Source organism: Periplaneta americana, chromosome 8, assembly GCF_040183065.1.
Source record: "Periplaneta americana isolate PAMFEO1 chromosome 8, P.americana_PAMFEO1_priV1, whole genome shotgun sequence".
In the NCBI taxonomy this organism is placed as follows: domain Eukaryota; kingdom Metazoa; phylum Arthropoda; class Insecta; order Blattodea; family Blattidae; genus Periplaneta; species Periplaneta americana.
In genome coordinates this window covers 119,936,954-119,950,692 of record NC_091124.1, presented here as the reverse complement: position 1 = coordinate 119,950,692, position 13,739 = coordinate 119,936,954, and the positions used below count along the sequence as shown (strand labels likewise).

The following is a 13,739-nucleotide window of genomic DNA, read 5'->3' as shown; positions in this document are numbered from 1 at the left end:
TAGCAGAGGCTTTTGCCACAAGCCTCGCACTGAAATCACGATACTGAAATGACTGCCAACAGTGAACTTAATATATGGAAGGATCGGAGTGAAACCAAGTATAATAACTCACATTTTTTGGGTAGGCTAAGCCTCAAACCCTCTTAAGAGCTTCGCCACTGATTGTAACTATGCCTAAGTACTGGTAATTAACAAAAGTAAACACATACCGATTATCTCATTGAGAAGTCTGATGCATTCCATTCCTTTGTTGATATCTTCTGAATAAAATTCTGTGAAGTTTGGTATACTAGCGAACATGACTCCTACTTTATCACGAGACTGGGAGTAGAGCTCCTGCGAAACATACAAAAACTTAACATTTAGAAAGCTAAACATCAGGCTATAAAATGAAATTATGTTTCGTTTTGGTTTAAACATTAATATAAGACAATAAATACAGTGAAATATAAACATACAGATATGTAGGCCTACTCTAGTAATACAGGACATGACTGCGCTGCAGTATACACTTCTGTAGAATAGGAATCTACAACACAGAAGAATGCACTTTGTGCAATTCACCAGGAACATCTGTGGGGAAAGAACAGCTTCCCCAAAGTACCAAACTCAACAAAGAGATGCAACAAACGAAAAATCTGAGTGCTCTCTACTAGGAAGCAAGGAAAAATTGGGTTTAAATAATTATCCCAAATTGGGCCGTTGGAAATTAACCAACCAACCAACAAACAATTAACTAATTCGTTCACTGAAAAATAACTAATATGCACATTTCTTTTATGTCTCCTCAAATAATTCTTTTGGCACACCTCACCACTGTAGGAAACAAACAAGGCGATGCCATAGACCTACATGTCAACAAGGCCCAGTTGTAGTTCAGTTAGTAATTAGCTGTTTGTTATCGAAATAAACCTGGGCCCGACTGTTGCAGATGCTGTTATGTTTTAGTATAAAGTCACTATTGAACAGGATTTCCCAGAGTACCAGGTACCTCTGTTTCTTCTATCATTTTTACATCGCTAGTGCTTCATTTCACTGCAAGTTTGAAAGGAATGTCAAATAAACAATTAAAATTACATCTATTTTCTAGTCCTCTGGAGTTGAGGGATGTAGTTAAATAAAGAAATACCAATACTATTTCAGGATAAATGACATTCCAATTTTAGTATATGTTTAGAATGCACAAATCTTGTTTCCATAACAGAGCACATTACCCCCTAATGATCTGCAAGATACCTCAGTTGGTCTGTCCTCCCCCAGAAAATGTTGTGCCACATGGTCTGGCAATATGTTTTTCAGCAGTTGTGTGTTGTTGGCCCGAGTCTCCATCATGTCTGCCAATTCGCGCTCGGCTTGCTGCTTCCACAGGAAATCCAAGCGTGATGTGACTTCAACCAGTCGGGCGTGATAGGTGACCATGGTCAAGAAAACTACTAGCAGCATCACCATGATAGCCGACTTCTTTGGAATCACATCACCTCTGCAAAGCAATTGAAAAATAAGTTCTAGTAACTTCTTTATTTTCTTGTGTTGTTATTTCTTATATTTATATATATTTTTAGTAGGTTATTTTACGACGCTGTATCAATATCTCAGGTTATTTAGCGTCTGAATGAAATGACAATGACAGTGCTGGTGAAATGAGTCTGTGGTCCAGCACCGATAGTTACCCAGCATTTGCTCATATTTGGTTGAGGGAAAACCCCGGAAAAAACCTCAACCACATAACTTGCCCCGACCGGAATTCGAACCTGGACCACCTGGTTTCGAGGCCAGACGCGCTAACCGTGGTGTGGACACAGTACTGCCACCGCCACCGCCACCGCCACTGCCACAGCCACAGCCACCGCCACCGCCACTGCCACCGCCACCACCACCTCCACCTCCACTGTCATCATCGTCGTCATGTCTTTGTAACTTCCATAGTGAATAAATTTGCAAAATGTATTTCATTTAGGAAGGAGTGGCCCGAAGGAGAGCATCACGGCCTTGAATGAACTTATTGTGCTTAGCACTCCTTTATATAGAAATGGTTGAGCCCGAATGGTCACTTTCGTATAATTCTTATAAATATCGTGACTCAGCCATGTACTGCCATCTACTGATTGAGCCGAGGTGGCTCAAGGAGCTAGAGTACCACAGAGCACCATTTCACTCCCCAAGAGCATGCTGCGCCTTCTCCAATTGATGCCTTCCGTACATCAGTCACAATACCAGTATATCCAGTTGCACCATTTAGGGTAGATATCGGTACTATTGGAATGACTATGAATATTGAAATGAAGAGTGACAGTGAAATATGAGGGAAACGAAACAATCACAAGAAAAATCCTCAGGAACCTAGGCTTTATCCACCACAAATACGACTCTGCCATCGGGATTTGAACCCGGGTTCTCTGTCATCGTAAGTCAGTGTTTCAACAACTGAGTTAGAGCCTGATCGCGAACTCGTGGCACCAACATGCACGAGCTTCTTTCTGAGGCTTTGGAGTGGGAAGGTTCAGTGTGTGCGGACGATTGCTTACCGTCCTCATAGAGCGTACTGGAGGGGAGCAAGACTCTTGAGCAAGTCCATGTAAGTGGATGCAATTCGTCTTTTGTGCAGGTGCCACGAGTTTGGGATCGGGCTCTACCAACATAACATTCACAGTGAATAACTTGAAAATATGTACTTACTCTTTATCAAACACTTCCTGGTAGGCCACGAGGATGAGGGTTGTAAAGACGGAGACCATGACCGTGGCCAGGGTGGTCTTTACCAAATAGTACAGCTTGAGAGCTGTTGCTAACGCTACCAGGCATAAGACCCATGTGTACACGATGTACTCCGGTGCATGGCAGATTTCGGAATCAACATTTTCTTTTGTATCTGATGAGATGGCTTCAGGTCTTGTTGTTATTGAAATTTCATTCTCCATAGTACTTGTATCATCGGCATTCTTTGTCCTGGTCTCTCTTTTTAATCTGTTGGACACGTTGGCCATATTGACTTCCTCGGCATCATCGTCACCGGTACTATTATACACACTATTCCATAAATATTGAGAATAATTTGAGTCTTTATTCGGTAGCAGAGATGAAGATGAAGATGAAGAAAAATGCGACACACTATTAGCACTACTTGTCTTCACAGTGTTTTGTAGTGTATGGCGACTCCACGCGGTTCTATTTAAGCGACCGTAATGCCCAAGGCTATTTTTTGTAGTCCTACTGTCAGACATCGAAGTCGCACTGTTCTCACTAGTAACACTTCTTTTCCGAGTCCTGACGGCACCACAAACAGACGCGTTGGAGCAGTCAGGCAGCGCCACTTGTTTTGCAGATGTGGGCTCACTGTCTGAGGGGATGGAGCGATACCCACGTGCTGTGACCGTCAGCAGAAGGGACCAGAACACTTCGCCCACTGATGAATGCACGAGTGCCTGTGGGGATGGACTTGCCAACAGTGACAGCGCAGCTGTTGTATTGTTGTACTCCGAGCCAATACGTGGAGTTGCAGGTTTGGGACAAAACACCTGATGACAGAAACATCGTGTTTAATATTGGCAGATATTAGTTCAGTGAAACATCTCCTTTGGGCATCGGTGTTTTTTTTATTTTAGTTGGTTATTTAACGAAGCTGTATTAATTACTAGGTAATTTAGCGTCGATGAGATTGGTGATAGCGAGATGATATTTGGCGAGATGAGGCCGAGGATTTGCCATAGATTACCTTGCATTCACATTACGGATGGGGAAAACCTTGGAAGAAACCCAACCAGGTAATCAGCCCAAGCGGGGATCGAACCCGCGCCCAAACGCAACTTCAGACCGGCAGGCAAGTGCCTTAACCAACTGAGCCACGTCGGTGACTGCATCAGTGATGGACACATTAAAATGAAACTGGTAGTAAGTTAAAAACTTCTGTTGGTAATTTCTACACAGTGAATTAATTTGGCTAAGCTCTTACCAGTCAAAGTAACTTTGTACCTAGGTCTACCACTCCCTTGTTTTTAAGTTTCAAGTGAAATTTAAATTAAATTATGGATTATTTAACGACACTCACAACTGCAGAGGTTATATCAGCATCGCCGGTGTGGCGGAATTTTGTCCCGCAGGAGTTCTTTTACATGCCAGTAAATCTACTGACATGAGCCTGTCGCATTTAAACACACTTAAATGCCATCGACCTCGGTCGGGATCGAACCCGCAACCTCAAGCATAGAAGGCCAGCACTAAACCAACTATGCTACCGAGGGTGACAAGTTTCAAGTGAATGTTGTTCTGTCCGCTCACAACATTTTCGAACAAGATATAGGAAGTTACAGTTACAATATTTACAGCATTTGTTAAAAAATGGACTGCTAATCATTTGAAAAGAAATTAGTACCTGTATGAGGTACAAAGTAACACTGGCTAGAATAAAGTTGCTCTAATTTACTATAATACTGGTACTGTCCAAATAACCTTGCATGCCAGTACAACACTTAAAACCAGCTAAAGTTCTCCTGTTCGATACTCTTACATTTTTTCTTTGTGAAATCATGTTGGAGAAATTAGTTAAAACGATTAAAATCCAGTTTCTTGGACATTCTTACAATCTAGCTTGAACACGTCTTGGCTAAGACATCCTCTTTGATGATGGGCACATTTGTTTGAAATTAAGACTTTAGATGACTATAACCTCCATTTTGTACATCACTTTTTTTTCCAACTTTGAATATTATCTAACATAAGTTGGACTGCTTTCCTTTGTTAGTTATATTCTATCTATTATGATTGAATTTTTAAACAGAACCATGTGAAATAAAAGTATAACGAGATAGAAACTCTCACCCACGTTCTTGGATCTTGCCCGCATGGTGAGACATTACGCAATGCCAGGCATTACAAAATCAGGTCCTCAATTGCTCAAGCTCTTCGCGACAAGGGATATACACCTATGAAGAAATCCATGGTCTATCGGAAACAGGAAGCTTTCTGCGGGTTGATATATTAGCCTTTAACAACACAACGGAAGATGTCAACAATGAGAAGAATCAAATTATGGTCCAACTGTTCCTTATTATTTACATATGTATAAATTACAAAGTATTAAAGTTATTGGGTTATTAGTGGGTGCTAGGGGCATGATTACAAAAAAATTTATTAATTTCTTTAAAGAGTTCAATCTTGAATCCTCTTTGGCCAAGACTGTTCCTTTGATAGCTCTAAAATATTCAATCTATCTTCTGAGAAATCACATTTATAAAGTAAATTAATAACACAATAATAATTATTATTATATTTCTCACGAAAACATTTTCATAAAATTGTACGTATTTACTAATACTTGTATGTTTGGTATACTTTGTCCTTCAGGGCAACCCCTATTTTAGGGGAAGTTTGTTTACTATTATAATTAATAGTACAATACAGCATTAAAAATAAAAAAATCCAAATTATTATGTATTCGAGTACAAAGTAAATAGTATACTGACATTACTACGCCATAAACCTTCAAGTCTAATATTGAGAAACTTTCCCATTAAGTGGACATTTTCTGAGAATTACACAATGTTCGTGAATGAAAAGTGTCGGGGAAAAACAATAGAATCAACATATTTTGAGATGCTGTACATAATAGGAACCACGTGGGATACAAGATGATTAATGTTAATATAAAATATGGCGACAATATTAATTATTTTTTAAATTTCTCTTTCCAAATTATGCTGTTTAGCATAACATTTCCTTAAGAGCTATGATTGTACTTTATCTTGCTAAAATGTGAACTTTGATTTGTATTGTTTGTAGTATGAGCACGTAATACAGGCGCTTTGACATCCCTGGCTCAGTACCTCATCCACTGTTGATACGTACTGTAACTGAATAGCATTGCTTGCCCTTTGTCTTTGCTGCTGATCTGCAGTTGCACTAGGACTTGGGTTAGATCTCCCCTTAGGCTGATTATCTGGTTGGTTTTTATCCGAGTTTTCCCCAATTATAAGGCAAATGTCAGGTAATCTATGGGGAATCCCAGCCTCACCTCACCTCACCTCATCTCGCCAAAAAAAAATTGTGCAACTCTTGACTTGTTCCACATCTTAAAGTTTTCATGCTAATGTAAGATAATTATGTGAAATACAATAAAAAAACTCTACGTGTTGTTAGTTATCTTACTGATATTATCATGTTATACTCCGTATTTTGTTGAAATTAGGCAGAATTCGTGAAGTGACATCTCCTGTTTGTGCACGATTAATTTACGAACTATTATTTTTCATCCTAAGTCTTTACATTTCAACTGATCAATTTAATTATTATGGAATACCAGTACATCAGGAATAATTATTACATTTCTTGTGTAGGCCTACGATCGGCCATATTTTTACCTTTGTTTTACTACTTCACTGACAGAAACATTATGCTGCAGACACATTATTTTATGGTATCAACTAAACTATGGGAAACTTCATGAGAGAGAACCGAATGATGCTCCAAGTTCAGGGGTCTCTTTTATTTTGAAGGAAGCCAAGTGAATGCATTTTATTGCCCTTGCCTACGTTTGAACTTCGAACCCGGAATCTAACAGTACATCAGTTTGTGAAGTTGGAATGTTACCAGGCTGACAGACGACGCCACGGACATGAGCACCAACACGCAGCAGATGAACACTGTGCGGCGATTGCGATGGTGAACCAGCACGCTGGACATGGTCTGCAGCTTGTCAGGCAGCTTGTGGAACTCCTCCGCCATCACCAGCACCAACGCCAGGGCCAGCAGAATGGTTGTGATGGCCATTGTCACCACCAAGATCAGTCCCCTACAAAATGCTCATGGTTAGTGCAACAGTGATAATCCTGATTGCCTGACTAATTTATTGATTGATACAAATGAATGGTCTAGTGGTGAGAGGTTGAGCTAATCTCAACCAACATCATACATAATTCCTTTCTTTTTCTGGCAGCTGATAGAGGGGATTCTGTGACGCTACTCTCCCTGAGAAAATACTTCAAAACGTTTCTATTGTTTTGACTTATACAACAAGTTGACTTTTTATACACACTCAAAACATTTTCACGTGTCTCATATCAATGTCCGCTTACGTGCATGATGTAACATGCAGCACTGGATTTTTCTTTAACTATTCATGTGTTATTAAACATGAGTATCCTATCCGACATTACTAAACACGTATATTAACATAATATTTTCATATTATTTTCATACTACTAAGCAAATAAAATTATAGTATTTTTGCGTACCATAATAGAAGTATCGTATTATGGTACATGCTACAATCAGCTAAATTGTGTTATGCGTACCATAATTATGATATGGTTGGTATCACTGCTAAGAAGGAGTAATTTTATTATATACTGACTTTTTTATTACAATATTTTATGTAGAGTTAAGATTTAGTTAGCGGCTTTGGCAGTAAATAACAATGATTTTTCGTTTCCTTTTTTTTATAAAAGTTGAACACCTCTACAATACGAGTCTGCCAACAACGCTAATCATTATTAACTTTCTTTTTATCGACAATGAAGTGGCAAACTTTTTTTTTTTAGTTTATTTATACAAGCTTCAACATTTGTGCGCGCATCGCGTGTTTAGGATCTGTGGGTATACCAGAAGGCCGTGTTTATTATTGTTGGGTTCTTGTTTCTATTCTGTGTTGTAGATGGCTTGTGTTCATGTGATATTAGATTTTTGATTAATGTTTACGATATTGGTGACTGAGGCGGTGACGAATCATGACAAGTAAATGTCCAATCCGGCATTTGCCTTTCTCAAACTCTACCGTCTGAGCCAACTCGCTTGGTGACAAACTTTTTATTTTAGCAGTTGTAATTATTGAAATAGTATCCATTTTAAAGGCGGTCACAGACCTCGTTCTTTTTAAATAGTCAGGCCTATATCTGGCGGGGAAAATTACGTGGTTGAAGACAAAGGACGAATGACGGAAAATTTATAACTTTTTTTTTTTATTTTAATGTCCCTCCTCCCTGGAGTAAACATTCAATTCGCATGTAAACTTCATCTTACGATGTTGGATGACGTTTTCATACCATGGCATGATTGTGACTATACAAGTATTTAAATATTCATTAATAATTCAATTCGCACCCTGATGAAAAGTCCGACACGCAGTTTTAAGCGTCAAAGTAGCTAACACATGCTAACTCCCACATTGGAAGTTATTGCCAGGACTAGGATTTTTAAGCAGTGAAAGGTAAAAGTTAGAGATTTGCTTTACTTACCAAACTGTAGCATTAGTATTGAAATCAGTTCAATTTTCGTATTCAATCTGAGCTTCGGTAATGCGCCGAAAGAGTGAGCTGCATTTGTTTATATACGTAGGCATTAGATAGTGCTATAATATGTGAAATTCTCTCAAAAATATAAGCTTACCGGTACCATACGTCCCGTAAAAACGAGATAATCGCCCTTTTTGGTCAAAGTGTCCGGCGTCCCCGTAATTTTTCTCGGACGCGCAGAAGTCCCGTATTTAATGAAACTATTTCATAATGTAAAAATCGATACATTCTCTAACTGATGTTTGTTTCATAAATTAATATTGAAAGTACCGGTATTGTTTTGTATAAATTTAATGTTTGCAAATGTTTTATTTTCAAATCGGCATAAATGAATGAACTATGTATGAAGGGTACTGTCAGACAATAAGATGAGTGCGAAGCCCTGTCAAGTGACGTAGGCTACATAGGAATTGGACATAAGGCAGTGATTGGCAGTTTTATACCTTTCGCCATTCTACAGTGACCGCTCATTCATCTCATACCAGTACGCTAGCTTGTCTCAAACCCTCCTTGCTAATGCTCAGCGGTGGGTCGTATAAATGCAACAGTAGAAATTCATTGCTATCCTTAATAAAAACAGAACTAGTATATTTATTATAGACAGTGAGGGAAGTGGAAAAAAACCAGAGGCGGTATTCTACCCCAAGATTTTCCTCTGGCATACCTCGATTTAAAAGAAGGCATCATACCCCCTCCCTTACAACATACATAGACATAAAATATGATGTACTGTATATAATAAATTGTTTCGTGCAGTCAGTAACGCGAATCTTTGAAGCTTATGCAACACATTACATTTCTTAATGAAATAATTTCAAGTTACTTCAGCTATTTACTAGATCATTTTACAGTGTTCTTTGAGACTTATCATTTAAAATAATGTTAAATCTTCAAAGTGCCTTTCTTAATTATTAATAAAAAGTGCAACAAAAATAACAGAGTCACTAAACTGGCAACAATTGCCACCACAAGCTACAGACCACAGCCTTCTATACTTGAAATACTACTGCTGTAAGCATTCCAGGGGTTGAGCTTGTCAAATAATCGTGTCTAACTAAATACACGTTGAATACAGTTCCAGAAGGCTTTGGTTTAGATTTTCGAAGCAAAAAGATAGGCCTAGTACTTTTTGCTGTGAAGAAATTATAAACAAATTTTTACGATCACATTTTTTTAGTTTTTAGTTTTTTTCTGGCCATACAAACCAGTGGTGGTATTTCATACGGTCACACACCGTCCCACTTCCCTCACTGATTATAGGTAGGAGGAATTAAAAACTATTTTTTTTAAGACTGATGTCACCATAAACTTTAAATTAACATTTATCATCATGATGATTATTTTCAAAATTCTTTTCTTGAGAACATACACGTTATGCTAAATTAACGGGGTACTTTTTAATAGATTCTCCTTCCCTATACAGTTTCTTGCTTTAGCAATTTCCCACGCAACGTCATAGCAAGTCTAGAGACCGTTTTCTTTATCAATTCCGGCCCCGTTGTTATATTTGGTTTATTCTTGGTTGTATTTGATTTATTTCTACCATAAAACTTGCTTTTTAGTTCAAAAAGTTGTTTAAAACGATCAGCACTCGTCAAGGGATAACGTTTGCAAATAAACTAATATCATGATGATAAATTGTATGCCGAAATTAATATGGATAGAAGCTTACCGCTTAGCTTCCTTGGTACAGGCGCTCCGCAAACAAGTTAACAATGGAGTAGGGAAAATAATTCAACTAAGAAATCCACCACCCATAATAACCATAGGCCTAGTACGAAAAAGAGAACACCTTTCCAAGAACTCGTCAAGAATGGTAACACATTTTGGCACAGAAAACCTCTAATATTCCGCCCTTTCTCACAAAATAATATTGTTCTTCCCATTCTTTAACTGAATACTATTTCTTTACCTTCTTCGATTCACGTACTTCCATTGATAAAGATATTTTTCTTGTTAAGACACCTCTGTGCTGGTAACTGCGCCAGTGAGTACATTGAAGCATGTCAACAAACCCTCCAGGTACAGGTGAACTAGAGGTTGAGGGTTCAGAAGTCGCGTTCTACAAGTTCTAAATGTACATTAATTGTCGTTCACTTACACTAAGTCTAGTGGGACAATGTGTAATAGGTAAACTAAAGCAATACATGGTGAAGGATGATGTTTTAAGGCCGGGAATGTGCAGGAAAATTTGACTAAACTTTCTGGATATAAATTATATTAAATTGAACCCATACTGTGGCAAGATGATGAGTTGACAGGTGACGACGAACAGCCAGATGATGAAGCAGCACAGCATATTGGATTTGAACATGTCTTCACGCAGTTGGCAGAACTGTGGAAACGAAACACACAGCATTAAAGTTGAAATCATTGAACATGTTGCAAGCATAGGCTAGGCTTACAATACACGGTGTTCACTAAAGAATAGTGGGGTTTCAAGCCAATATATTTTCTGTATTTTATAATTTATGAATTAAAGACAAGCTTCAATCGGAAGAGTAATTGGCAAAAGTTTGAGGTACGTCACTCGAAGTCCTTCAATGTGCGCATCTCCGGTCACTTGGCACATATCTAAGTGGTCGTAAAATTCCCGCCATACCCGATCGAGCATGTCTAGTGTAATGGTCTCCGCAATACGAGTGATCTGTCCCTGGAGATCCCGGGTGGAATGAAGTATTTAGGGTATGTAAACTCTGTCTTTCACATAATCCCATAAGAAGAAATCATCACCTACCAGAATATGTTACAATAATGGTTATTTCCACAATTGAATAGTGATTATAGCGATTACATTTTCCAAAAAAAAAAAAAAAAAAAAATGCAGCTCCCACTCATTTCCATCATGATGTGAGACTCCACTTCAGTCTTGTTCCTCCACAGCGCTGGATTGGAGGTGATACTGATGCGGACAACTATCTTCTATGGTGGGCGTCACGGTCTCCGGATTTAATACCACGTGATTTCTTCTTGTGGGGGTATGTGAAAGACAGAGTTTCGTATCCCAACTGCCTCATTCTCTACGGAATCTCCAGGGACAGATCACTCTTACTGGGGAGACCATTATTACCAGACATGCTCGATAGAGTGTGACAGAAATTTGACTACTGCTTAGATGTGTGTCGGATGGCCAGAAGTGCGCACATAGAGGGACTTTGAGCGATGTACATTAAACTAGGACAGTTAACACTACACTTGAACAGTTATTATTCCGATTGAAGCTTGTCATTAATTTATAAATTATAAAACAAGAAAATACAAAGATTTGGAACCCCACAATTCTTTTGTAAACAAGTTGTAAGTTAGGCCTATATAATTTAACTTGAGGGTCAAACTGCAAAAAAATCTACGTGGTTGTAATATTTGTGATGCAAAAATACGCTATTGACGTAATGCGTGACAAATAAAGGAAATGTACTTATTTAGGTTATTATAAAATATTTTTTACATCACATACAAACATAAACACACACAACACATACACACAGAGGTTCAAGAGTAATATTTAGAGGAATTGAACTAAATAAATGTAAGAAAATTAAATTTCATTGACTATTTCGCTGATGTTACCAATGCACCAATGTAGCGTAAGAGTCTATTAAGTTTTAGCCAATCAAAGCCTACTTTGCTATCAACCTCAATCTTGACGTACCTGATGCGCATTTGTTTTATCCTGTCGCGCATGATTTTCAGATGTTAAATATGTTATTGTTTCCTTAATTATTTATTTAGCCAGGAAAGGAACTGGCTACCCTACCCCAATATCTTCTGACTTAATTGGCTTATATATGATGTTTTTTCGCTGTCACTTCTGAGGTTCCAACCAGTCTTTAAACTGTTGAGTAAACATATATATTATTTTGCCTTCTACATTTACAGACCGAAATATGAGAGAGCGATATCACGATATCATGGCAATTATTAGTAAATATGTGAAACCAGATATTATGCAATTCAAATTGACCAGAAATAAGAGAGAATTTATATGGGGGACAAGAACCACATGAATTTGTTGGTTTCTTTATAGTCAATTATAATTATGTATAGATTTATATCAGAGATTCCTTTGATAATGGTCTTTACTAGTATCGCAACAGTCTTCATCTTGTCGATAATATTCACTAAATAAAAGTAGTACCTATTTAAAATAAAATATTTTACCTCTAATATTTGTTTAATTTTGGTATTTCACTAATCATAATTGAATGCCTCTGTAGTTTAGGTCCCAAGTTCGATTCCCGGACTGCGCTCTCAGGATATTTTCCTTGAAGAAGAAAAGTTCCCTGGGTGTCTATAGTCTGGAAATTTGTATGAATGCGAGTGTGTCGGGTTATTAGTTAAACATCTTCAAATAAGTTACAATATCATCAGGGCTTGCGCTGGGCAGAAACCTGAACACATATTTTCACTGTCACATTGTTTACAGTAACTGTAACATTGTTAACAAAGCAATCCCATCCTATGACTCCAACCAGAAAGCACTAAGGATGCTAAGGAATTAACAATACAATTTGATAAAAAAAATTAATCTTAATTTATTGCTACAGCTACTGTCAAATGTTTAGCCATACCCATGAATTTCACATTCCAGAAGGCCAAGATCATGCCGGCCAATGAAATAATAAAATTATTAAGTTAACTATTTAAATATTATGCTATTTAATAGTAATGATCATCATCGTCCTTGCAGGTATTAGGCCTAGTGGCCTATTACGGTCTCCGTCCATCTTTTCAGGGGGCGTCCCAAAAATCGTCTTCTAGTAATAATATAATTAGATTATCTCTTTCATTATTATTATTATTATTATTATTATTATTATTATCTGTTCAAATCTGTTCAGACTAAACACAGCCATACATATGAAAACATTATTACGAATATAACAGACTCATTACCTATACCTAAAACAACACATGATGACGTGCGTAAAGCAATTAAAAAACTGAAACCAACAAAAATAACTGGCACTGACGGTATTCCAAATTTTATAATTAAAGGATCCTCTAATATTTTTATTCCTCTTTTAGCCCACATATTTAATATTAGTTTGAAAAATGGTGAATTTCCCTCACTATGGAAACAAGCTGCAATTATTCCTATATTTAAAAACGGAAAAAGAAATGATGTCAAAAACTACAGACCTATCTCGATCCTAAATAACTTTTCAAAAATTTTTGAAACCATTATTCACAGACATATATCGTTTTATGTGAAAAACAAGCTCAATTCTTCACAACATGGATTTACTAAAACTAAATCCACTGTCACTAACCTGGTCACATATCTAAATCAAATTGTACCAATAATTGAAACGCAGGGACAAACTGATTCAATATATTTTGATTTCAGCAAAGCTTTTGATGTAGTTCCGCACTATATCCTTCTTCATAAGTTAGGAAATATTGGCCTTTCTGTAAGCTACGTAAAGTGGTTCGAAAATTATTTAAGTAATAGAG

At 37.5% G+C, this 13,739-nt stretch overlaps 1 protein-coding gene across 5 annotated transcripts in view; it reads right to left on the bottom strand.

Moving 5' to 3' along the window:
* Ac78C (adenylyl cyclase 78C) overlaps positions 1-13,739 on the bottom strand; it is a 665,405-nt gene that overhangs the window by 29,807 nt on the left and 621,859 nt on the right. For all 5 annotated transcript variants that reach the window (XM_069833500.1, XM_069833501.1, XM_069833502.1 and 2 more), the window contains exons 14-18: positions 10,520-10,617; positions 6,583-6,784; positions 2,677-3,515; positions 1,237-1,480; positions 210-336 (exon numbers count right to left, since the gene is read on the bottom strand). In XM_069833500.1, the coding sequence (XP_069689601.1) occupies positions 210-336; positions 1,237-1,480; positions 2,677-3,515; positions 6,583-6,784; positions 10,520-10,617 (1,510 nt within the window). The remainder of the gene's footprint in view (positions 1-209; positions 337-1,236; positions 1,481-2,676; positions 3,516-6,582; positions 6,785-10,519; positions 10,618-13,739) is intronic.